This window comes from Sebastes umbrosus, chromosome 10 (genome assembly GCF_015220745.1).
Source record: "Sebastes umbrosus isolate fSebUmb1 chromosome 10, fSebUmb1.pri, whole genome shotgun sequence".
NCBI classification, from domain to species: Eukaryota; Metazoa; Chordata; class Actinopteri; order Perciformes; family Sebastidae; genus Sebastes; species Sebastes umbrosus.
This window is the reverse complement of record NC_051278.1, coordinates 14,257,457-14,282,682: the sequence shown is the minus strand read 5'-3', so window position 1 is coordinate 14,282,682 and position 25,226 is coordinate 14,257,457. Positions and strand designations below refer to the sequence as shown.

The 25,226-nt window shown below is 44.1% G+C and overlaps 1 protein-coding gene across 6 annotated transcripts in view; it reads right to left on the bottom strand.

Annotated features, from left to right (window-relative positions):
• Nucleotides 1–1,648: 1,648 nt before the first annotated feature.
• Nucleotides 1,649–25,226, bottom strand: part of LOC119495378 (signal-induced proliferation-associated 1-like protein 2) — a 100,235-nt gene continuing 76,657 nt past the window's right edge. For 2 of the 6 annotated variants that reach the window (XM_037781763.1, XM_037781764.1), the window contains exons 12-22: nucleotides 24,465–24,568; nucleotides 24,287–24,375; nucleotides 21,440–21,813; nucleotides 17,796–18,038; nucleotides 16,572–16,625; nucleotides 14,182–14,320; nucleotides 10,048–10,267; nucleotides 7,743–7,874; nucleotides 5,332–5,449; nucleotides 3,775–3,853; nucleotides 1,649–3,355 (exon numbers count right to left, since the gene is read on the bottom strand). In XM_037781763.1, coding sequence (XP_037637691.1) covers nucleotides 3,209–3,355; nucleotides 3,775–3,853; nucleotides 5,332–5,449; nucleotides 7,743–7,874; nucleotides 10,048–10,267; nucleotides 14,182–14,320; nucleotides 16,572–16,625; nucleotides 17,796–18,038; nucleotides 21,440–21,813; nucleotides 24,287–24,375; nucleotides 24,465–24,568 — 1,699 coding nt within the window. In that variant the 3' untranslated portion in view covers nucleotides 1,649–3,208. Of the gene's footprint in view, nucleotides 3,356–3,774; nucleotides 3,854–5,331; nucleotides 5,450–7,742; nucleotides 7,875–10,047; nucleotides 10,268–14,181; nucleotides 14,321–16,571; nucleotides 16,626–17,795; nucleotides 18,039–21,439; nucleotides 21,814–24,286; nucleotides 24,376–24,464; nucleotides 24,569–25,226 lie in introns of those variants that run through there. The other 4 variants (XM_037781766.1, XM_037781765.1, XM_037781767.1 and 1 more) reach the window with 4 other exon arrangements.

The following is a 25,226-nucleotide window of genomic DNA, read 5'->3' as shown; positions in this document are numbered from 1 at the left end:
TCCCTGCGGTGAGAGCAACATCTGTCATTTATTTAAAACACACCACCAACTCACAGGGAATCAAGTCACAAACACATTATGGCTTCATGTTTCCATTTCGAAAGTCTTAGCACACCTGCTGTTTACAAAACAGAGGATGAAAAAGGTTGTAATCTTCTCCTGCTGGATGATCGACAAATGAACGGTCCAAAATGAGCTCTTTGTGTTTTGTCTAAACCTGAAGAACAAGCATCAGATGTCTGATGAGGACATGAGGCCATCTTATTTTCCATATCATTCCTACCAATAGGTGCACAAACTTTTTTACTTATATTCCTTTGGTGAATCTTTCCAATACATCTAAGGTCCCTTACATGTGGATGTATTACATTTATAATGCTTTTGATGGGAGTCCAAAGCTTGAGGACTTTCTGTCAAAATATCTGCGACTTTTATCATAGAGTTTTCACTTGAAAGGTAGATGAAGGAATGAGTTGAAATGTGCACACTAGACCGTGTAAGGACAGAGTCACATATCAAGCGGCTATCTTCCAAACTTCACAAGTCTTTTTTAGTGCAAAACTTCCTCTTTGAGTCTCCCTAGACCGTGGTTCTTACTAAGCTTTGGCGTAGGGATTGTAACTGTGGAAGATTCCCACTTCATTTGACTAATTAAAGGAATGCATTTTTGTATGAAGACTGTGGATCTCTTACATTACAAATGTGTTGGGAAAGGATCACTTCATAGCTTCATAGATGAAGTTATAGCGGCAACTCTATCAATGTACATATTGGCATGCAAGTGTTGTGTTAAATGAATAGTTTGACATGAGAAATGTGCTTATTTGCTTTTTTACCGAGAGTTAAATGAGACGTTTGATACCATCCTCATGTCTGCATGAAAAGTATAAAGCTTAAGCAAACAATTGGCAGTTCATCTAGCTCTGTGCAAAGGTAACAGCATCTTCAAAACTCACTCGTTTGTTTAATTTGTATAAAATAAAATAGTGTAAAAACGTCAAGTTGTGGTTTTACGGGGGTCATTTGCTGGAACTATTTCTTTGAACAGAGCCAGTCTAGCGGTTTCCCCGTGCTTCCAGTCTTTATGCGAAGCTAAGCTAACCATCTCCTGGCTCTAGTTTCATATTTATAGGTGCTAAATGCAAGATTGGGAGCATTTCTGTTGCCTCTGCACGGCTCTCAACATGGCGACAGCTGACCTGGCGGCTCGTAGCTAACGGTGCTAACAAAGTTAACAGTGAAAACAACGGCGAAAGTGCTGACAGAGCTAACAGTGTTGAACATGAACATGTACTAAAAGGCACATGCGGCCGGCCCGGCGATGTCAACAAAGCAAGGAAAAGCTCGGATTACAACACACAGAGAGGAAGAGCGACTTCATTCTCTGCTCAGGTAGACATTACTCCTCTATATCTTTACATAGTTAATAGTTGCTTGCTGCTATATTAATGCTCTGGATATTATATAGAGCACCTTTAACAGATGTGAGTGGTATCGATCCTCTCATTTACCACAAAACCACAAAAAACATGAATCTATCCTTTAGCACCGCTGGGTTTTAATTTACTAGACGTGAGCCAATCATCTTTTGGTAAAATTTAAAATCACTGCTAGAAATAGAAACATAAAAAAATACAAAGAAAATCACTTATTTTTACAACTACATTTATTAAAAAAACAAAACCAAAAATAGAACAAAACCCAAAAAAAAGCAACCAGTGTCCCACCAGGGATGAGACAGTTTACGGAGAGAGACATTTTTAAAAGCATACAAACCAGCAAACTGTAATCTAGCAGCATCCAAATGTTGGAATCTCCAAAATCATCATTTATATATTTAAATATATAGGTTTTTTTTTGCCCTGGCAAGCTACACACTTTACAACATACACAGAGCTTTATCTCTCCTTAGTGCAGAAAAAAAAAAACCTTAATAAAATAAACAACTTTAGGTTAAATAAGCTTAAATAATAGTGTTAAATACAAGACACTTCTGTGGCAGATATGTACAGAAATAAACACATTTGGCATTGTAAGTGTGGTTCACTGGCGCTTGCTCTAATGCTCTAGAAACCACTGCATAAGAACACATTTTGCTGTGATAAACTACACACTCTCTCACATACACGCACACGCATTCATACATTTATATCAGTGAGCCACAGACAAGGCATGTGTTTATAAAAGAGAATTAAAAGCAAAGAGAAACAATCCATTTACAACCGAGAGTTTTAGGCACAGTCTCTTCCTGTTTTATAAATACATGTCAAGTACAACTGCTTCTCGACAGGAACTCTTCACGTTTGTGCTAACTTCTTTTTTCTTTTTTTTATTTTAAAACACAGTTTCGTAACTACCACTTCATTATTGCTAGGACATTGTGACAGTGAATGGAAACTACTGACGAACATGTGTGTAGGGAAAGCACCTTTAAAAACATCAAAATTACTGCCATGTGACCCTACATTACAACACTGAGGGAAAGAAAAAGTGGAATTCAATGAAAGAAAAAAATGGCCCAAAAACATAGAAACTTTTGGGACTTTGGGAACCATTCCAGAAAATGAGGGTCTCAGTTGAGCTACATTCATTTTTCCCTCCCCGCTGTGTGTTTCAAGACCGCCACATGTGGATTCCTCTTGGTGCAAGCAGACAGTAAGTACCACTTCATTATGTCCAGTACATTCCTCCCCTCCTCGCCTCGCCCTCTCTACTCTCCTGCGTCCGTGAAGGCCGGCACAGAAACAGCTGTGTGACAGTGTGCGCAGTACGATACAGTACAGCTGAGTATACAGTACAGTGGACTGACGTGACAGACGTAGGTAGATTATATGTTGACTACAGCAAATGAGCTTTACATTCCACTACTGTAAGATGATCCCGGGGACTCGGGCGGGTTGCCTTTCTCAATTCCTCTCCAGCGCTGGAGATGAGGAGCTTTCCCAAGAGTCTCTTTTGCCAGGATAAAGAATCCGCTAACGTCAGAAACAGCCCCGCACTTCAGACAGGAGGAGGATCCCAAAACTAAGGTCCAGATCAGGGTTTCAGGTCTCTCCACGCAGGGCTGCACTACAGTCTCCTAAGCAGGGGCTTTTTAAAGATTACTCTGGGGCCGGTAATGGTTTGTTTTAGAGTTTGTGGGAGTCTTAAGTAGGAGTTTCCCAGGAGGAGTGAAGGCCATCTCCCTCTCTCTTTCTGCAGGTCACTCTCAGGGTTTCTTGTCAATGGTGTGAAAGAACCACTCTGTGAACTTCCTGAGCTGAGCCGCCGCCGTCTGGCTCTCCTCCTGCAGTCGCATGTTGTCCTGTCTCAGGTGTTGCACCTCCTCCTGCAACATCGCCTTATCCTCTTTCTCCTGAACACACAATCAAACACCGGGACATGAGGCAAAAATAAATGCATACAAAAGGAGGTTGATAAAAGCCCCGCTATTACAAGAACATCCGTCTGTCGTCAGCGCCGTGTTAATGGGAGGCATTAACATGGCAAAGGAGCCTTTTCTCTGCTCCGATAAAAAGTGCACTTCCTCTCTCCATTTTAAGCACATTAGTTGAGGTGGGGAAACGTTGGGCTGGGACACAATGCGGGAAGGAAGCAGGATATTGAATTAAGTGGACGAGTTTGTATTACACAGACCGCAGGGCACCCATTACTCAGTGTCTATTCTCCTGATCGGTGTGACACAGACATGCACTGTTTGCTGACGTGGAAAAAGAGAGCAAGAAAAGGTGTCGACAACAGAATCAAGAAATTATTTTGAAATATGTGACTCACCTTTCTGAGGTCGTGCTGCAGCTGCCTGAGGATCACCTCCAACTGGTTGACTTTGCCAGTTAGTGTGGAGGGAGGGCCGCTGTTGGGGAACGCGAGAGAGGATGTTGTTAAAACTCAAGAATGACTCATTTATCACATAAATAAAACACAATGACCGCTTCTACAGCGATACAGAAGCTGATAATGGTCCGTTAGCTAAACCCCGCACACTTTAGTTTCTGTTGCTACGCCTGTCAAGCTTTGGTTGTGTCGAGAAGGTAACCCACAAATTGGGAAAACTTGCAAAAACTCTCACGAGACTCGCTGCCTGACGACCTATCCTAACCTTAACTACAAGGTCAATGCCTAAACTCAACCATTCAAGGTCAATACTTAACCTTAACCATCTCGCAAGAGTTTTGTAAATTGCGGGTCACCTTCTAAACATGACCTCAAGCTTTCTGTCTTCCCATGTCTAACGCTAAAACACCCGGAGTCTGCTGAAAACTCTGTTGCCAATTTGTTGATTTGTTTTTAATAGGGGTGTCAATCGTTATTTAACCTCCTTCCTGACAAGTTAGTATGACATGGTTGGTACCAATGGATTCCTTGGGTTTTCTGGTTACATATGATACCCCGCTACAGAAATTCCCGCTACAACCTCCGAAAGATCGAATAGCGGTCGACGGCGGCTCGTCGGATTTGTAATAGGTTAATTAAAAATCGCAAGTTGCTTTAATGCATTAAAGAAATCAGTGCCGTCAAAACAAATTTGCGTTAACGTGTTATTATCACGTTGACTTTGACAGTTTTATAGGTTTGTCAGTTTTTAAATGACAAACCTGTAAAAACGTCTTAAGTAAGCACACAATAGAAACATACTTGATATTATTCTAACCGACTGAGGCTAAAGAGCAGCATTGTTCATGTATTTCAATGAAGAGCTATTTAGCCATAGTATTGTTGTACAGTATGATAAAATAAAAATGTAATTAAAATGTTACTTGTTCTAACATCATCCTTGAATGGTTTAGATGTTTACTATTCAGAACGTATTTGGACGAGCAACACTGCAGTTAGACTTATGCTTTCATGTGTTTTCAAACAGGTTGTTTCACTGTCACCAGAGAAAAGGATTTGAGGAAGAGGAATAAGCAATGAGTTTGGCAAACGTAACTATCTAATGCAGATCTGGGTGAACATTACTTGTGATGACATGCCCCTTGCCTTTGCAAATAACACTCTCTTACTGTTGTAGTCAGTAAGGTAGCCGGGCATGCAGCTTACATTAGAGCAGTGGTTAATCCAGTCCGCACACTTTCACTCTTTTTTTTGGTTCTGTAAAGTTTATAAAAAAGACACCACCCTCCAATATCTTGAGATACTGAGTATTGCTGTTATTAGAGGTACATGCACACCACTTCATCATGTGGAGAAGCACGACAGGCCTGCCGTTCCTAGTTATGGTTGCTAAGCTCTGACTGGACAATCACTGTTCGGGGGCGGATTTTAGCGAACAGTCCATTATTCACTTGCGACCGGAGCGTTGGTGCTTGTGTGTTTGTGGGTAAAGCCTACTCTGCTTCCAGTGCTGCTCCCTCCGCCTCCGCCACCCGTCTGGTCAGCTCTCTGGAGATCTGCAGAGCCTCCGCCCGCTGCATATCCGTCATGGTGCAGAAAGACGCCACGCGCTGGTCTGGGGACAGAACAGGTGACGTAACAGGTCATAATCTGTCCTTAACAGCAAAACAGGAAATGTGTTCAGCAACGCATTTCATTGTGTCAACAAACATGCAACTAAAATAGAGCAGAACAACACACTCGCATGCACACATTCCTGACAGGATGGATTCATTCATGCTTTGTATGAATGAGTGGTTCTGATATAAGCGCTGCTGCAACAGTCCTTCCATACGGAGAGATCCACAACCAGACAATAAGGAACAAGGTGGGAAACAGAGCATTTCTAGACTATCACAGATAGAGGAAGTCCCTTGGGTGTTGCTCCTGTGCCCTCGCCCCTCTGAGCTTCCTCCGACAGCTGTTTGGCTCATAATGGGCTGGATCCCAGAGAGCTGTAAGGCACCACCAGTCATGCTTGTTTTACCATATCAGGCCCTTAAGCTTGCTCAAAGCCCCATGGAAAACCCAAACTTGGCATGTTATGCTCGGGGACTGCTCAGTTTTGAGGCGTAATGCTCTTTTCTTCAGACACCGCTCTCTCTCTCTCAAGCCCTTGGTCTGAGACTAAAGATAGGAGGATCAGCATATTCATAGAAAAGATTAAGGAAACCCTTCCATTAATTTAGCCCCCAAATGAAAGCTAATCCACTCCAAGACAAAAGCTGATCGAGCCTGGAGTCGGTTGTTCAGACGAGGTAGGAAAGGGAGACCGAGCTTTAATTTACATATGAATGAACATTTTTCCTCGTATGCGATGGCTGCATCAGAAAGATTAAAGACTTCTCGGAGAGCAGCGACGGGCTGCAGAAAAGCAGCTTGTCATTTTTTGCGTGACCTGGTGTCCAGATTTACTGGACAAACGGCTGAAAAATCAAACGAAAACAGATTACCGAAGAGAAAACACAACAATCTGTGTGAGTGAACATGCTGTGCTGTACTTACTTGTGAGGGAATATTAAGAACATATTGACAAAAGGAGCTTTCAGTGATTGCACCAAAAGCCTTTTGTTGCTCAAATTTAGCCCATTTTTTAAAAATGCCTTCTGCTTTCAAATGTCAGGAGGGAGTGGTGTTTTTGTGGATGCTGCAAACTGAATCTGAGCAGTCTCTCAGGATCCACATGACCAAGGTTATGAGTGCTATAAATGCTTTACCTCTCTCTGCCCTGCCTCTAAACAGAGCTGGTTAAACATACATGGCAGCCTGGAGCAGCTTTCTGCTCGGCAACAAGGCTCCAGTTTACACAGCGCTTTTCTGGGCCAGCACGGCTGCCGTGACAACTGCCTTCTAGCTGCCAGTCAGACTCTGCATCATCTCCACTGACTCCACTCTAGTTAAATAATATGCTGCGGGCTGTGCAGCAGGAAACGTATCAGAGAAGAAACGCCACAGAGGATTCATTAATTATGACAAATGAATGGTCACATGCTACGCTGCCCGTCCGCCGGTCCCGGGGTCAGATGGAGTTCAAGTGGAAAAAAAATACTCATGGCATGCAAGCGTTTCCGTGATATATGGGAAACACACTGAGAGGCATGAGAGTGGTCGCAAAAAAGTGATGATGCTGATCATGAAGTGGCTGAGGCGTGCCAGTGCTTACTAACTGAAAATAGAGTGAAAAGAGATTTTAGTTTTGACAGCAACATATCACTCAAGTTGTCTAGAAAGACAACATACTGTAAACCCTAAATCACTTCTTCCAGAGTCCACAAAAACCACAAATACTCTAAAGCAGCCATTCAGACAGCTTAGAAGAAACCACCTTTCTATTTCTAAGGCGATAATCTGCTGCTGTGGGCCAGACGAGACGTCTGTCATCATTTCGTAGAAGAAAAAAAATCCAACATCTTCCAGAACCATATTCAGATTTAACGGACAAAAGGCCAAGAGAGGATCTGAAATTACCTCAAACTATCAACCCCAAGAGCTTAATAGTAAAAGGCATCGCTGTAAGAACTCTCCCTGAGTGGCCACTTGCTGGCTTTATGGTGTGAAAATTGGCTCCGTGTCTGTGCTGACAAATGACGGCTCATTTTTCCAAGCTACAGTGCTCGATGGGAATCACAACGGGGCTCAGAGCAGAGGTGCAAAAAGCAAAAAAAAAGGATTCCCACAAGTCACCTCCTACAGCACCTTATAGGAGACACAAACACAAAGCGCACACAAACCTGCACATGCAAGCGAGCTAGCACTTGCAGACACACAAACACACACACACACACACACACATACGCACACGCTAAGCAGCCAAGAGGAGGGGGGGGGAGGTTACACAAGGTGCCAGCAGCTTCAGCCAGGCTGGTTACCTTCAAAGGCTCGTGCTGCGTCAACCAGGTGAGACCAGTCCAGGCCCGAGGCAGTGTCTGGGAGGGGCATGAGGCCCGGGTCGCTGAACTTGGACCTGTCCGCCAAGGAGCCGTCAGAGAACCAAAACTCATCTGCAGAGACAGGCAGGCACTCCGATCAGTGTCTAGGCCTGGCCTGAGTTTAGGGCTACTCTTTGGCCCTGTTCAGACCCGGTATTAACATGCGTCCTGGGTGATCCGATCACAAGTCGACAACTCTAACTACAGGTGTGAACGCACTCAAGAGAACGCATTGAGATCCGATCGCTCAGACCACATTCAGAGGTGGTCTGGGCCACATGTGGCCACATTCTTTTTGCAGTGTGTACGCGAATGTGTCCTGGCCCACATTAAGGACCGCCTACTCAACTAATGTCGCGCTGGGATCCGCTGGTCTCTGCACTCCTCATGTGAATAGACAGGCAGACGCGAGCGCTGGTCTGCCTCGCAGCATGGAAACGACTTTTGTGCTCTACTGTATTCTGTTGGTATAACTGTATTTGATTAAAATATATCTAGGCTACATATCTACAGACTATACGAATAGGCATTATCATCATACTGTCGTTGTTTTTGTTCCGGTGCTCTGTCCCTCGGCTCTGAAGCTCTGTATCCAAGCGGGGACGGTCAAGACAATAACCTTATATTTTGACGTTAATAAAATGTACCCAAATTCCCAAATATGTAGGATATTACTACTGACATTCCTGTAATATTACGTCAGAACGTCTGCTGTATTAGCCGTGTGTTTACTACGTGTTTATTTGCATATAGAGCGGGGAAGTGAGATCCGATCATAATTGGTCACTCAAGACGCACATGGAGACGCTTTCTAATGCCAGGTGTGAACAGAGGTACTTAAAGCTGTCCACTTGTGATCTGATCACTCAGTACGCATGTTAATACCAGGTCTGAACAGGGCCTCTGAGTCGAGAGGGGTTGGGAGAGGAATGGAGGGGCGTAGAGGGGGGGAGGCAGGGGGTTTATTCAAACTGGTCGTTGCTGCTTAAAGGGATGATATTTACCTGACTCCAGACCTGCACATCAAAACACCTAGCTTGAGTCTATGCTAAGTAAAGTAGCTCCTATCCAATCATACCTTCACCTGAGTCCAATTCTAATCCGGATGTGCCGAAATAACAAATCTTCCTGAAACGTTGCAAACAATTTAACTTTGAAAAGAAAAGTTCTGTATTTCTGTGACAGCACCATGGGCTCACATTAAACCACCTTCTCCGCATAAGGCACTGTCTGAGGGGCGATAAATGACTTGTCTAAGTGAATGTCTTCATGTTTCAATCAATATCTCCTTTGCTCCGCGCCCCTCCACCCCCCCGCTCCCTCCCTCCCTCCCTGTCAGCCTTGAAAGACGAGGAATGCAATAAACAAGCTCCCATTCTGCAGAGAGGCATTTAGAAAAGCACGAGTGGAGAAGCAGAGAAGAGACAGAGAGTGAGAGAGAGAGCTTGAGGTGATGCTGACACTCTCCTTTCAATTTACCCAGCGTCTTGGAGCTTGAGTGATTCGCTGTTTACCAAATTGGGCTGTTTCAGTAAGCGAAAGAGAGAGCCTGTGTTCTCAACTACCCTTCAAAACAATCAGGAATCCATCAGGTTGACAGCCAGAAGAGGCCAAAGAGAGAAACATCTTTCCAAAAGCCATTTTCTATCCAACGACGGCAGCCGGAGACGGGTGAGGAACGGTATGGAAATGAGACAGGAGGGACAGAGAGGGGAGGCAGGCAGGGACTCATGAGTGAATGAAACATAACGCATGACACATTGTGACACTCCTGATGGAAAAATAGGCACATTCATGTCACAGAGCTTCAAGACCTGCAGTAGTGCAGGCAGGACACATCACCTCTCATCACTAATACATATTCAGCGTATGCTGGGAGAACAGTAGAGAGGGGAATACTAGCCAACAGTGACAGGTGTCTGCTTAATGCAGACGGAGCGGCAGGCCCCGTGCAAGTTGCACGCCGCCTCGCCCAGTTCCAATTAGTTGGCTATATCGAGGAGTGTTGCTGGAGTGTGTACCAGTTGTGCTGATGATATTGGTCGGACACAAGTGGCTCTTCAAACAAGTATCTATATCCTGGCTTTTATCTGGTGCCAGAGAAGAGCAATGATAATCCAAGAGCGACATGCAATCTGTCTCTAAGAGGTATTTTAGTTTATTTTCTCTAAAGCAGCATCTCTACTGTGTCCTTGTGGAAACCAAATGTACACATTTCTTTTTCAGTTTCTCTGTCTGTACTCACTCCTTAGGTTGGACGCTCCCTGATTGTGGACCATGCGAGGAGGCAGCGTGCTGTGGTAAGGAGGGGTGGTGCTGAATAGGATGTCGTTGGGCATGGCTTGGTCCAGCATGGAGCTGTGCGAGCTGGCGTAGGACGAACCCTTGCGGTTACTGCACACACTCTCGTCTGATAGCGTCCGGTATAGGGAGCGTCTCGGCGACAGACTGCCCACTGCCGACACCTGAGAGAAGAGAGGACAATTTGTCAACAACAATGCAAATGATGGAGCTGAGTGACCTCCAGCGTCTGCATATTCCCCGTGCTTTGCCTTTCCTCGACACAGCAGGTTTACATGAGCGGGCAGCTGTGTGAGTAAGGAGGGAACATCAGGGAGCAGTGTCAGGAATCAATTACAGTCTTTGCTCTCAGGAAAATGCAGATGGATCGAGCACAGCTGGAGAGCGTCTGGCAGAGTGGGAAAAACAGGGGACAGGGCTTGTGGAGGTGGTGACAGAGGTCAGAGCGCTGAGGCAGCCAAAAGTCACTGAGCTTAATGTGAGAAACTACAGAAGGCAGAGAAGACTGAATGCCACAATACGAGATGGAAAAGATAAATATGAGCTGATAGGAAAGCCAGAGATAAAGTCATGCCAGCACAAAGGATACCAGAGTCAGTGCTTGATACTTCCGCTGATATATGTTGTTTTGCATGAGTCCTCATTTCCCAGAATATCTACGACGGGGGTGCTTAGCATGAACCATTGAGTCATGACCAATGGCCTCATTTATGGGAAATACGCCAGGTTGAAAAGTACCGCAATTTTCCTGAAACTAAACTCCAGCATGTGCTATTATCAAGGGATTGTCGCTACAGATAAATAAAGCACAGTGGAACTCATGTAGAAGTCAATTTAATGCAGTATTAAAGGATAACTTTGGTATTTCTCAACCTTGAGCCCATTTCCCCATGTTTTTGTGTCTAAGTGTCTAATGGGGACAACACTTGAAATTGGTCCAGTATTGGGGGAGAACGCTGTAGCCGCCAGCTGGTAAATTAGCAGTAATGTGATCATTTGGGGCAACCTGGCACCGTTTACGTCCACTAAAAGGGCTTGTTTTTGCCACTGACAAGGCTCTGATTGTTATTATAAGTGTCTGACAACATTATGGAAAGAACCCTAAAGAGAAATAAAACCTTTTTCTTACCTTGTGCTATCTGTGTGTTATTGTGTCATGTGCCGGAAGACAACGGTGGAAACGTGAGTAAGAGCGGAGAGAGGAGTGCCACGGGACCCCGGTGTTGTCAGAGTTTGTTGTGTTGGACAACAGAAAGCTTAGCTTAGCGTCATCTAAAAGATTTTAAATGTCATGGCTGAATATTTAGATGATCTCGACAATGTGGATTTGACGCAAGATTACAGAACGAGGCTTCCCCGAGCGAGACACACAATAACAAACAGACCGGATCAAGCGAAAGGTAAGAAAAAATGTTTCACGGTGCCAGGTTGCCCCAAATGATTACATGACAGCCCGTTTAGCGGCTGGCAGCTGCAGCGCTCTGCCTCAATACTGGATCAATTTCAAAAAGTGTTGTCCCCATTAGTCACTTAGAAACAAAAACATGGGAAAATAGGGTTGAAAAATACTCAAGTTAACCTTTAACAACTCATCATATTTGTGAATAAACTCAGAACACATTTTCTTTTGTTTGCTTGTTTACAAACCAGACAAAGAGCCAAAGAACACAGTTCAGTGGCTATAATGTACTTATATAAAGTATGTTTTGCGGCTTTGTGTGTACTCTCCAGACGTATAAAGGCCAATGCAGAGGTCAAAAGGCAACAAAAGGTCAGGATGAACAATCACAAAAGCTGTGAGTGTTTGGAAAGCAGCATCGTCCTGAGGCAAAGTCATGTGCACACAGAAGAAATACACAGAATACCACTGCAGATAATCGAGTTTCATGACTGTGGCCAACATTTTGACAGAGGATCTCCTGTTTAAACACACAAAACCACAAAGGCCAATCCAATCCATCACTGTCCCTTTTAGCTTACATAAATACTGCAGGAGTGACATCAAAAGTAACCACAAATGATATGTGGGGCAGTCGGCCAGATGGGTGAATGTCTGCCTTCGGCTGCAGCTGTAACCAACTCTAGACGCGTATCCCCGCAAGCCAACACCCAGCCATCTCCATTTCAAAGACTGATCCCCCACAAATCCCACCGTGACAATTTAACAAACATCTAGTACGTCTTTAGAGCGGAGATATACGCTGGAATTCAAAGCAGTGTACATACATACTGCCTCCAAAGAACATCTCAGAGGCTTTAACTTAACAAGGTTGTCTCTTATTGCGAGTTTTTCCCACCCAACTTTACAAGATTAGACCCCATAAGGTTCTCGCTCATCAAAACAACTTTAAACAGGATTTGCTGCTCTCTCCTATAAAGCAAAAATAGCTCAGATTTAGAGCTCCAATAAATGGAGTCACGGCAAATGAAACCATTTGCAATAGGGCTTAATGTTTTTTCAGAAGCCGTCTATTTATTACATCCGCAGCATCAAACCAGACTCTCTGAACACATCTTGGCACCGGTTAACTGAACCTGCTGTGCTCATCATGCAGAAAATATTGTATTAATCAAACCTGCAAGATTATCGACTATTTCAGAGTCTAAATCTCAGCTGGCAACGGTCCACACCCTGATTTGGGCTGAATTCTTTTGCACAACAGCAATGCTCTTATCAGTTGAAGCAGAAGTGACACATCCACATAGATTTTCTTTCCTGATTTCCCTGACTTCTTTTCCTCGCCGCTCACACAGAACAAAGACAACAACCAGCGCCGAAACCCTTTGACGTGCCACTTGGGAGGATGTGTCGGACAACCACCTATTCAGATGCTTTTTGCTTTCCCACAGGAGGTTCTAAAGAGGACCGTTGTGGGAGAGTAAGCTGTGAACGGCCTTTCCTTTACGTCAGCCACACAATAGCGTGCCTGTCTGTGGAAGGGCGTCTCAGCGGACACCGCGGCTGGCAAGGAAAATCTCTCTGCACCTGCTCACAACACAAACACTGGCATCGGGTGACTACTGGAAGTGACACACGAATTAACCTTTAGGTGATTGAACAAGTCAGGCTGTAATTTAAAATAAATCCAACACTGTCATTACTGTATTTTGAATCCTTTCCGTGCCAGCTGATGATTGAAAACATGCAGTCCCCAGAGGAGAACGGTATGTGTTTATTGGGATCAGATGTGTATATGGTCGGAGTTTCTGGCTCTCTATGCATCTGTCTCCCACACTGCTTTTCCACACATTGTATTATCACACTGAATCAGACTGGAGATTACAACAAAGACTATGCTGCTCTTTGAATCCACCAAACAGCACTGTGTGCACCTTTGTACTGGTTACTGTGTTTTCTTTCTCTGCGGGAAACAAAATAGAATCAAATAAAGGGAAATCGCCTGATGCACCTGCTTTCATTTTAGCCTGGTTCTCTTGTAGGCATCCCGTTTTATATACTGTAACACACTGAGCTGCTTCGTGTGAGGGACAAGGCCTTCCTGTGCCAGAGGACAAGCCCGTCGTCTGTAGGGATGAAATGCATTTCTATTAGAATTGAGCAGCATCCAAAAATAACCCATTTGTATGTCTCCAGGGTCGCTTCCTGGTAGATAATGGATGGGGGATGGTGGACTGGAGATGCAATTAATAGAGTCTGCAGGAGCCAGGAACATCAAACATCGATGCACTCTCTGCAACTCCCTGCCTTTAATCCATGACATCCCGACTGAGCAAACCCAGGCCCCGGTATAAATTGAATTATCCAAACACTCTGTGCCAGTCAATGGGGACTGAAAGGGTCTTTTGTCGGGAGAGACGAGCCCCATCAGCTGTGGTGCTCAGCGGTGGGACCAGCTGATGGGCAGCAGATGTTTGTCCTGCTTTTACTTGGTTCCCAGCAAGAGGTTATCTGCTCTGGTTGTGGCCTTGTTAGTCATAAAATAGCCTCAAGGTTTGCAGTTGATCCTAACAATGTCATCATGCTATCAATCATAACTTCACAGTTTCAACAGGTTTTATCAGTCATCATCACAATCATCGTTTAATATAGAGGTTAGTTCAGCCACAATGACCTCACCTTCCGACTCCTGTCTTCACCCGGAGGGCTGTCGGGCAGCATCATTTTAAGGTATTCTTCTTTCGAAAGCCTCTGCAGTGATTTTCCGTCCCGCTCGGCAGCCTGGAGCCGGCAGGCGGCCTCCTGTGCGTACAGCTGCCTGTAGACCCAAACAGAGGGGCACAGAAGAGCAGAGCTCATCAGAAGTGTTATGAGAGTCACATCCTGCAAAGGGAGGCCGCGGGCCATCGCAGCTTGGGTCCAGCTATTTAGGAAATAATGTCAGTATCACACAAAGGGTTCATCTGTCTTAGCATGCCAACGTCAGGTGCCTCCATGCTAGTCAGGTGAGCGTGGGGTAACGGGGTTGGAGAGGGAAGGCAGGAGGGGAATTTATTACCAAACCCACCCTTTCCCATCTCACTCTGCCAAACCAATGATTAAAGACAGTGTGAAGAATGCAGCCAAGCACTGTGAGAGGAAGAAAGGAAGGGAAAAAAGAGAACAGAAATTACATCCAGAGACAAGTGCAAACCACGGACTCTAGAGGAGTGTTCAGACAACAACAGAGGACATGAGAGCTGTTAGACAGGATTGGAAAAGGACCCACAAGAGGTGACATGTTTTGTTTTGGTGGCGGTGTTTGTCATTTAAATGATTTTGAGGGTGTTTAGAGGAGGGGATACAATGTAGGGAGGATGTGGCTGACCTGGCCGGTGAAGTTGTGTGGCTGTGAGACCTCTGCTTTAAGTGAGCAGCCTGTGAGCATGAAGCACTGAATGCTGTTGGCAGGGTGCTAGAAAGCCGCGGGGGGATATGCTACACGGCGGCGATGGTTAACCAGACACTATTGCTGAGAGTTGCCCTGTTTTAAGCTATCGGCACCATGGCAACCGAGCCCTAAATACATAGACGGGTATTGCTGTGTGATTGCCAGATGCATTCTGACTGGTCCATGAGATCTCTGGTTCAAAAACAATTGCTCTATTCTGAAGGCTGCATCCAGGGAAAAAAATGCAATTAATTGAGCTGGTTTGGTGCTAAAACGGTCGGGAACAACCCCCTTCTTTCCCCCTCTGTGTACTGACTTGTCCAATTTGTTCTTACATGATCAATCCATAATTACAGGAAGATTGGAACAACGCTAAAGCCCCGACCTTTGTAATTAAAGGTTATTCTACTGTGCCAGAGCGTCTGTTAAATGCCTACAATGTGTAATAAATGTTTTCTTGCACAGCAGGTCTTGACTATGAATGTAAAAGAAAGAAGGTACGTTTTCATCCACCTGTTATAAATACACATTTTTAATGCCAGAAATTTGAAGAAAAAAAAAGACAAAATAAATTGATAAAATGTTTTTAGGCTTGGCTGAGGTGGTAAGTTGGCAAATCAAAAAGAGAAAATGCAGTAAAGGTTGATGGAAACAGATTTTTTTGATTGCACCTTGATGTCTGCTTCTTCTACTGTAGACAAGGCATTAATGTCATGGTGCCACTCGCTGTTACAGACCTCCAATCCACCAGAAAGGCCAAAACATAGAGAAGAAAAAGAGTGAGGGTGTCGGGGCGCATGCAAAAACAACATTCCTGGTTTGGGTGCAGACTGGGTTGCTTGTTTAGTAGGGTTGTGTATTTGCAAGAATCTGATGATTCGATACGTATGATGATACACGGGTAAGGATTCAATATACTGCGATACTGTAAGCAAGATATATTACGATTTTTTAAATTTAATTTCAGGAAAACTGTCATATATTAAGAACACACCAGAAATACACCGTTTTAGAATAGGCAAAAATAACCAAAACTGCCCTAAACGGTCAAGAGACCACTTTGAAAATAGCCATGCCAGTTTTTCCTTGCCAAAATTTAGTGTAACTTTGGGGCATTATTTAGCCTCCTTTGTGACAAACTAGTATAACATGTTAAGTACCAATGGATTCCTTAGGTTTTCTAGTTTCATATGATACCAGTATCATCACTCTGGCTTTAAAATCCTGCTGAGCCCGCTACAACTTCTGGAAGATCGAATAGTGTCCAGGCCCGAAGGCGATAGAGTGTTTTGGAGTATCGCAAAACATAATATCACCATACTCATGTGTATAGATAATTTCTTACACCCCTAGTTGCATGTCTCTCTATCACTAAAGCAGCTGATAAAAAAAGGACGAAGCATTGTGGACAGTTACACAGCAGTAGGATTCTGTATTGCAGAAATGTCACAGCCACGGATGCACAGCTGGTTGTCCTCCACCCTCAGCATGTGCCACATGGCAGGACTAGCACTTAAGACCTGCCATGAGTCACAAGTAGGGCGGTGGTCTGGGACAAAGGGTGGGGGGTGCTGGGGAGGTGTGTGTGGGGCGGGGAGCAGGCTGGGCCACGGGGGGTCCACTTTCACTAGCTGTGTACCTTGAACGCTCAGACAGCATTGAGAGAAGGAACGCTAACAAGCTCTCCGCTCCTCTGGAACAAGAAGCAGAAGCAAGAGAGAAACAGCCCGGGGTTAGGAGCACTGAAACACATCCTGCATTACATACAGTTTTAGAGCAAATGAGAAAACTTTTTATGAAGGGGGGGAAGAGAAACTTCATTATGTTAGAACAATATCTGTGAGTAATATTAGGCCATTCATCACGAGGCGCTGTTATGTAAGATGAAATAAAACTGTAGGAATATATAAACAAACAATGGGGAGGGTAACTGAATTACAGAGCTTTTTCATAAGTCGGCAGGAGATGACTTCACTGCATGCGATCAATCACACAGTCCTTAAGTGGCAAATTTCACAGGCTAAATGAAATTACTCGGGAGATAGAGCAGGGGGTTTCTTCCAGGGCAAATCTCACATTCTCTCCTCCAAAATATGCCCACAGCCGGCACGCAAACACCTTCAAACAAGCACACACACACACACACACACACCATCAAAGCTCTGTTTCAATTTCACCATCAATGGCTCTCTGTTCTCTACAGAAAACCATTTAATCATCAGACAGATACAGTCAGTCGTCACTGCTCGTATAAAGTCTGAGGGGAGTGTACGTTCTCAACCTGGCTGAGCGTACATTCCTCTTCCTCTGCGGTATTTCGAGAGGCTATTCTGTTGCGGGTGTGTCCTTGGGCTGCATGTGTGACAGCAGTGTGTTGCTGTTGTTGTTGTGTGTGTGTTGATCGTTGCTTGGCTCCCAGCAGAGATGCTGATCTAGTGGAAGCTCAGCCTGGCAGTCCACGGGGATGCGGCTTCACGGGAACAATCAATAACCGCAAGTGACATGTGCCAAGTGTATTATGTCCGCGGCTTCATTGAGCTTATTTATTTTGTGGCTGTCGGCTTCAATCAGGGCTGGTTTATGCACACTGGGTGGGCTGAGTGTAGGGGGGACACTTGTATTGGAATGAGTCTGGCTCTCGTGCAACAGTGAGTCTGGCAGTAAACAGCTCCACGGTGAGAGAAACAGTGCTGACGAGGCCAGTTAGCGTGATTAAAAAGTGTGTCATCTAGCTTTGCATGATACAGATAGTTGAACTTAATGTCAACTGGCACCAAACTGTAATAACTTTTTTGTTTTTGTGGTATAAGAGCATATTTGGTGATGTTCTCATACATGCTCTCTCTCTGTCACACACACTCACCCACACTCTGAAATGTTGGGAGGTCCCTCAGTGCTGTGGGCATCATCATCATCATCAGTCGTCTTCACGCCCACTGGGAGTGGCCGTGTCTGTCCACAGGCCTCTGAGCTGGGCTCCGGACCCGGCTCTGGCTCTGCTGGCCCTGAGCTGCTGGTCTGGGGGATGGTGTACACCTTGGAGGAGTCAGCGGACATACAGTATCGGGCACCGCGGGCCAGGGGACTGCCAGAGTGGTGTGAGCCACTGACCAAACAGCAAAACAAATAAAAGCATAATGTAACTCAAAAGTGACCAAAATGAATGAATTTAAAAAACATAAACAAACATCAACAATGAAAAGATGAGAAAGGCAACTAGCTCGGATGTTGAGAAATAATTGTATTTTCAACTTAAAATGATTATTAAATGCTGTTGGCTCCGACAGGATGACATCATCACTTCCACATGGAGTAGAGTCTAGCTAGTTCACCTCTGACCTACATTGGGAGATGACTCACATCCAGTCTATCATGTGCATATTCCCGCTGAACTTTGTCCTTTAAATATTTAGTTAAATATCAACTGACAAACCGGATTAAAGGGTCAGTGCATTTGAATCAGAAATAAGCGTATTTTCTCTCTAACTCCCAGTGGTATCTAGACAGTTATATTTGTGGGGGTTTTGAGATTTTCACCACGATGACTTCGGCTCATTTCTGATTCTCAAAGTACAAAATAAATCACTTTAAAAAAAATAAAGAACTTATGGTCAAATAAATACTTTATTTGTAGAGAAAAAAGGACGTTTATTAAAACAATTCTTAATATTTTTAGTGATATTTCAGCTAAAGTTACTAAAATGCTGTTTGTTTCTGGCTAATTTTTCATACAGTGCATCATAAAATCCATTTGATTTAAACATGGCTTTGCACCATTTCTTTGTTTATGATTATTGGGACTTATGCAGGAAGCGATATACAAACAAATTTCCTCTTATTTTTGTTTGTATCCACGATTTGTTCTTTGCTAGTACCCTTTGATTTCTGGGATTCACCAATGTTTTCGTATTTTTGCTTTTCTCTTTGGTAAGAGAACATTTGACCAAGATAAGAAAAAAACATCTTGTTTTCACAATCCGCAAATTGTTTGTCCAACACAAGGAAACGCAAATTTGAAATAAAAAAAAAAAGCATAAATATCATTTAATCAAATTTAGATTATTACATGATTTAGAGTAATTATAATGATTGGATTATTAAAAAAATACTATTGGTCCATTAATCCCAATTAAGACTATAAAAACCCCTTAAATGATTCTGAGTGCGTTCAGCTTCTGAATGGCTTACAGACGACGCTTTTTGATTTTCTTGTAAAACCAGTACTGATGCTCTGGAAAATCATGTTTACTTTGTTTAAGTTTATTTAACATTACCTCAATTTCAATACTACTGAAGTTCTTCTTTTTAGTCTTTTTTTGGTGGCATCTCTCCAATTCTTGGGCATGTGCCACCAGAGTATTTGCACACGGCACAACACCTGCCCTGTTTAGGGGTCGTTACCTATGCTAATAATAAGCATTGGCCACACGCCTCCAATTTATAACAAAGTGGTATTAATCATTCACCTGGATAAGAGCAGATTTGGAGGGTTAACAGCGTTTGTTGCGACTTCTTTTATTTTTTCTCTTAACAGAAAATATAGGAGAAATTTAGTGTTGCTGCATAACGCCCACTGTTTCAGCTTTGTGAAAATACTTAGAATAACTCCATCTCCTTATTCTACATCCTCATTCAAATGACGGTAGATTTATGCAGGATGAATGAATCAAAGAAGTGATGAGAAAATGAGCGCTTTATCTGTCTTGGCTTCTTTTAAAATTGCATTGCTTACATTGCATCCAGAACAACACATCTACTGTGGTTTCCTATTCATCCCATCATTAAAATGAGGGTTTGTGTTTCATGTCACCTGCCTGGTTAGGACTCATCTGTTATCTGCTCAGCTGGACTCTAGAGAAACAGCACAGGTCCATGAAGGTGTCAGGTGTTGGCCTTAATGTCTTGCTGTTTGTTGGAAAACTTTCAGCAAACACAAGACATTCTTCTAAAATACCCTGAGACACCAGAGCTGGCTTAAGCTGGAGGCACTCTGTTTCCATATTCATGACCATCTGGGCCACACCCTGCAAAACGTGCTCCTGCTGCTTCACTGTTTGCTCAGATGACACTCGGGTGTCAAAGACCATTACATAAAAGGTGGGAAGCATCGGAGTATTCAAGGTGATGGCATGGGCTCTTTACTCATCTCTGAATGATGTCCTGGAGTGGACAGCTCTGACGCCTCCCAAACAGGTCAATGATCTCAACAGACTGTGCTAATATAATCCAGTACGGCGTAAACAAATAGATAGCCATTCTATCTCATAGAGACAGACTGTGAGTGGCTGCAGGGCCAACCCTCTCTGACACCCCTCCTCTTTCCCCAGATGGGCCCCAGTCTGGTGAGGAGGACTTGGACGACGGTGTGATGAAACCCCCCGTGTTGCTCCGACCTGACAGCAGCCCCACCCACCAGCATCAGCAGCACAGCTGGATGAGTGAGGCGGCGGGTCAGGAGTGAGGGAGAAACGGTTGGGTGAAAAGGTCAGCAACCATCCTTTTGTTCATGTGTTTGTCTGTGTGTGTGCTTAATAGAACAGATAATGGTCTGAATAGATCTCCGGCGGTGGTGTATGTGTGAATGTACATCCACATGTTGGAACACAGTGCTCCAAGACATATAGCTAACATGAAAAGGGTGTGATTTTTCTCAGCGGGCAAATCAATGACCCAACACGCTAGCCTTACGCCACAATAGGATGAAGTTAATTGCACTTAGGGAAGAAAGAACATCACAGCCACCTATGGCATTAGCTGGAGTATACAGCGCGGTGACAAATAAAAAGAAAAAAACAACATAAAGTGTCCTAATAAAGTGTTGGGCCTTCAGTGCAGCTTCAACAAGTCATTCATCTCCGTATTGACCGACCCCAAACACACTTTCAGCTGCAAAACAGCAGATATATGCAGCTAAAACAACTGGAAACTGCACATCTAAACTGTCTTTTAGGGGAAAAAGTTAAAGTGGACGTATCATGCTCATTTTCAGGTTCATACTTGTATTTTGGGTTTCTACTAGAACATGTTTACATGATTTAATGTTCAAAAATACTTTATTATTCGCATACTGTCTGTCTGAATATACCTGTATTCATTCCTTTATCTGAAACGCTCCGTTTTAGTGCCTGTCTCTTTAAATCCCCCTCACGAAAAAGCTCTGATTGGTCAGCGTTTTCTGGTCTTCTGCCTCTGCACTGTCGCCGTCTTCGCCGCGTCACTGCAACCGGCGACTCACTGCGTGTGTCCCCTACACAGAGTTTAGCGGCACTTCTAACGCTGACTGTACAGATGAGACATCACAACTTTACGGAGGTCCTGTCAGCTCATTTAAAGGCACAGTTTCTGAATACGGGCTGTGTGCAATTCTCCGTGGATTGAGCGTTTTGATACTTTCGCAGCATTGAAATAGCACCTTGACCTGCTTTATAATCAACAAAGACATGGAAATCTCACTTTCTACAATATGGGACTTTTAAATAAAACAAACATCCTGTCTCTGCACTGTACCTTGAGTGTGATGAGATCTCGCTCAGGTCCCCGATGCTTCCTTCCGTCACATGACTAGACATAATGGCAGAAGCGTAGCCCTGCGGCATGTACAGTTTCCCATGATCCTCCTCTGACGCCCCGTCCTCATGGTGCTCCGACACCCAGGCGTGTCCCTGCTCCCCCACCCTGCCCTGCAGCAGCACCCGGGCCCCGGGGGCCACGCAGGGATTAGTGTCGATGCCGCTGTCTGTTGACGCCCCTTTGATGTAAGTGAGGCCCAGCATCTCCGGGTCCATCAGATCTCCGGAGCCAAAGTGCTTATCGTCGCTGTTGCTGGAGGCGTTGCTTGAGAGGGTGTTGCTGCTCGAGTGGCTTGAGGTTTTATCGCCCGACTGGTAGAAAAAGAGAGAGCAAGAGGGTTAGAGGAGATAGAAACACAGTAAATCAGACGAGGTCAAACAGCAGCTGCAAATAATTCTTACGGTCGCTTTAACATGCTTGGCGCGCCACAGGGGGATGGGTTTACCCATCAGGCTACATCACATGTTCTTGTGTCCCTGACTGAGGCGACTGCTTGTCTTCTTGAGGCCCATGATACTGTTGGGCTAGTTGACAGTCACATGAAGAAATACAGAATATGCTGAATGTCACATACTTTGTTTGTGACCTACTTGTGTGAAAAATCCACATGATCTGGCCCCTAAATCAGTTTAACTGACTGCAACTAACGATTATTTTTATTGTGGATTAATCTGTTGATTATTTTCTTGATTAATTGATTAACTGTTTGGTCTATTAAATCTCAGAAAATTGTGAAAAATGTCGATCAGTGTTTCCCAAAGCCCAAGATGACATTTAAGAAGCTTAAAAAATTACTCAAACCAATTAATCGACTATCAAAATAGTTTCCGATTCATTTAATAGTGGACAATTAATCGATTAATCGATAAATCTTGGCAGCTCTCAATATTTTCATAAACTATTCTTCTCCGTTCTGAACAGAAAGCCACAGCTGTTCATCATCAAGCTGAAAACAAATAAATAAATAAATAAATAAAGATATGCAAAGTCATGCCAACTTGACTTCAGTGTATTCACAATGTAGATCAGCAGCCTAATGGTTAAATGTATTGAGTCAAAAACAAGCCTCTGTTAACAGTAATGCTTAAATAGATAATATACTGTAGACTTCATGTCATGTTTTCTTCATTATGCTAAATCATGAAAGCAACTTGACTCACGTCACATCAAAAACAGCCACTCTGATTTGAATAAAAACAGGCTCTGTGCATTAGGATAAGAGAACGCCAAGGGAATGGTTTAAATTTTTCATCCACTGGCCTGGGTTAATGCAACAGTGGCTGAAAGCACTGAAAGATGCTGTTAGCTGTGTGCGTCAGCCTCCAGCATCAAAGGAGAAAGAAGAGATACAAGGAGAGACGGTGAATGGGCCAAAAAAAGAAGATAAACGAAAGGGGGAGATAGAGAAAGGAGAAAATGAGAGACTCGAGCACTTAATATATTCAACCTTCTAGGAAAATGTGTCCTAGAAAAGTGTGAGACAACCCGAAACGGTGATGAGATGAGACGCCCGTTTGCATGCTGATGAAAAGGAAAGTGATGAGTGCAAAGAGCGGCTAGAGGGGACGACATGAGGTTGAATACCCCAATTGAGCTGCTGGTTGCTGCAAAGCACATAAACAAGGGCAATCTGACCTCACTCTGATTTAAACACTGATGTGGGGTAAACCAGGTCTGACAGTGCAGAGTTGAGCATCTACTGCAAACACAGCACATGGACTGTATAGGCTGCATTAAAGGGATAGTTTGGGTGTTTTGAAGTGGGGTTGTATGAGGTACTTATCGATAGTCAGTGTATCACCTACGGTAGACGGCGGTTGGCATGCCCCTAGCTTTGAGAAGCAGACAGGAGTTACTCCACGGAACCAAAGCAATGTACTGCTGTAGACGGGGCTGGCAGCAAAATGTATTTCAGACACCTAAAAGAAAGACTCACCTAAAAATAATCAATATCAGTGTAAGTGTACGCTATATTTAGAATATTTTCACTGCTTTACGTTGCCTTCAGACAGCCCTTTCCAACAGGGAACTGAGCCGTTGTATCCATCTATGCTCTCGCTGAAGTCAGTAGACTCCATTGAAAAAAACTGTAATTTTAAGTAAATTTAAAGTTGCTGGTCTACCGCTGCCTCCATCGGTTAGTTTGTTTGTGCTCTTGTGTGACTTTGGTGAACTAACCACATGTTCTGCAAGGTAAAATTACTGTTCTTTTCAAAGGCGTCTGGTTGCTTTGAAGAGAGCATAGATACCGGCTCCAGTTCCTCATCGGAAACAGATTGCATAGCTGTCTCACGGAAACCAGCGAAAATATGTGTTTTTTTTAGGTGAGCCTTTATTTTAGTTGGCTAAAATACATTTTGCAGCTGGCCCCGTCCAAAGCAGTACATTGCTTTGGTTCCATGCGGTAACTCCTGTCTGTTTCTCCAAACTGGGGACGTGCCGACCTTCATCTACTGTAGGTAATACACTGACTACGGATAAGTACCTCATACAACCCCACTTCAAAACATCCGAACTATCCCTTTAAACGCTCTGAAGAAGGCTCTGTGCCGAAACGCATAAGTGTATGTCTATTGTGATGTGAGACAATTAAACAAGTGAAATGCTAGCATTTTGTCCTCCTTGATTTTATTCTGGGATGTGCTACCCTATCACATTTGTATGCCTTTAAACGCTTTCGAACATTGTGCCCTTCCAAACAATGAATTTTCTAAACACTTCCCTTAAATGTCATGTGGGCAGCTTTGGTCAAACTGAAATCAAAGTAGGCAGCTAGACATTTACCCTGGACAGCTTGTTGGGCGAGTCTTTCCCTCCTTCTCTTTGCTTGAGAGGATTCAGGATCTTGGTAGAGGGGATGTGCCATTTGGCCTCTGTGGGACGAGAAGAAAAAGCTGAGTGTGTAGGAGTACCAGGTGTGAATAGGCAGCATGAATCACTGCTGAAAGAACGTCCGACTCACCTGCAGACCTGGTCCTCTCCAGGGTGGGCTCCCGCTCCCTGTGGATCTCTCCGTCACCCCCTTGGATGTCACCTGCCCGCTCATGGAGGGTAGGGGAGGGGCACCTGGAGAAAGAAAGTGGCTGTAAATTATGTTCCGTCTATAGAGTGAACTCTGTATTCTAGTAAAAGAAAGGCTTCAATAGATTTACCACCGATGTACAGCAATTAGCTCAAGATCATTTAAGGTCGAATCACTTGAGCTTATAATAGAATAAAGAAGCTGCCAGACAACGCCGACAAGAGACCTCCTTTCATTCGACTTGGCATGCCAGGCACTCTCGCTCTTGACAAAAGGGAGAAAGAGCTGCAAATTTTTCAATGCGGGTCTTAATTAAACCTTAAAGAGCTAATAAAGGTTACAACAGAGGCCACAGTGTCTCGTGATCTTTCGCTGAGACTCTAACCGGAGATCAATCGGCTAGTCAACATGTCTGCTGCTCTGACAGGCCACAGTGATTCCTGAGAGTTCACTGCACTTTTGAGGCCTCTGACAGAAAGGCAGCAGCGTGCAGCTAAGCCTCTTGTCATGGTCTGTAACCACTTACAGACAGACGCTGGTCTCTGATGGATTCTGCTCATGTACAAGACTCTGACAGATGTTACGCATGTGCAGTCTGAAGCCCTGCATACAATTATATCATCGAAAGCAGGGAAATAGAGCTGAATATTGAAAAGAGATCTATATTGATATTTGCTGTTAAGGGGAGAGAACACATGAACT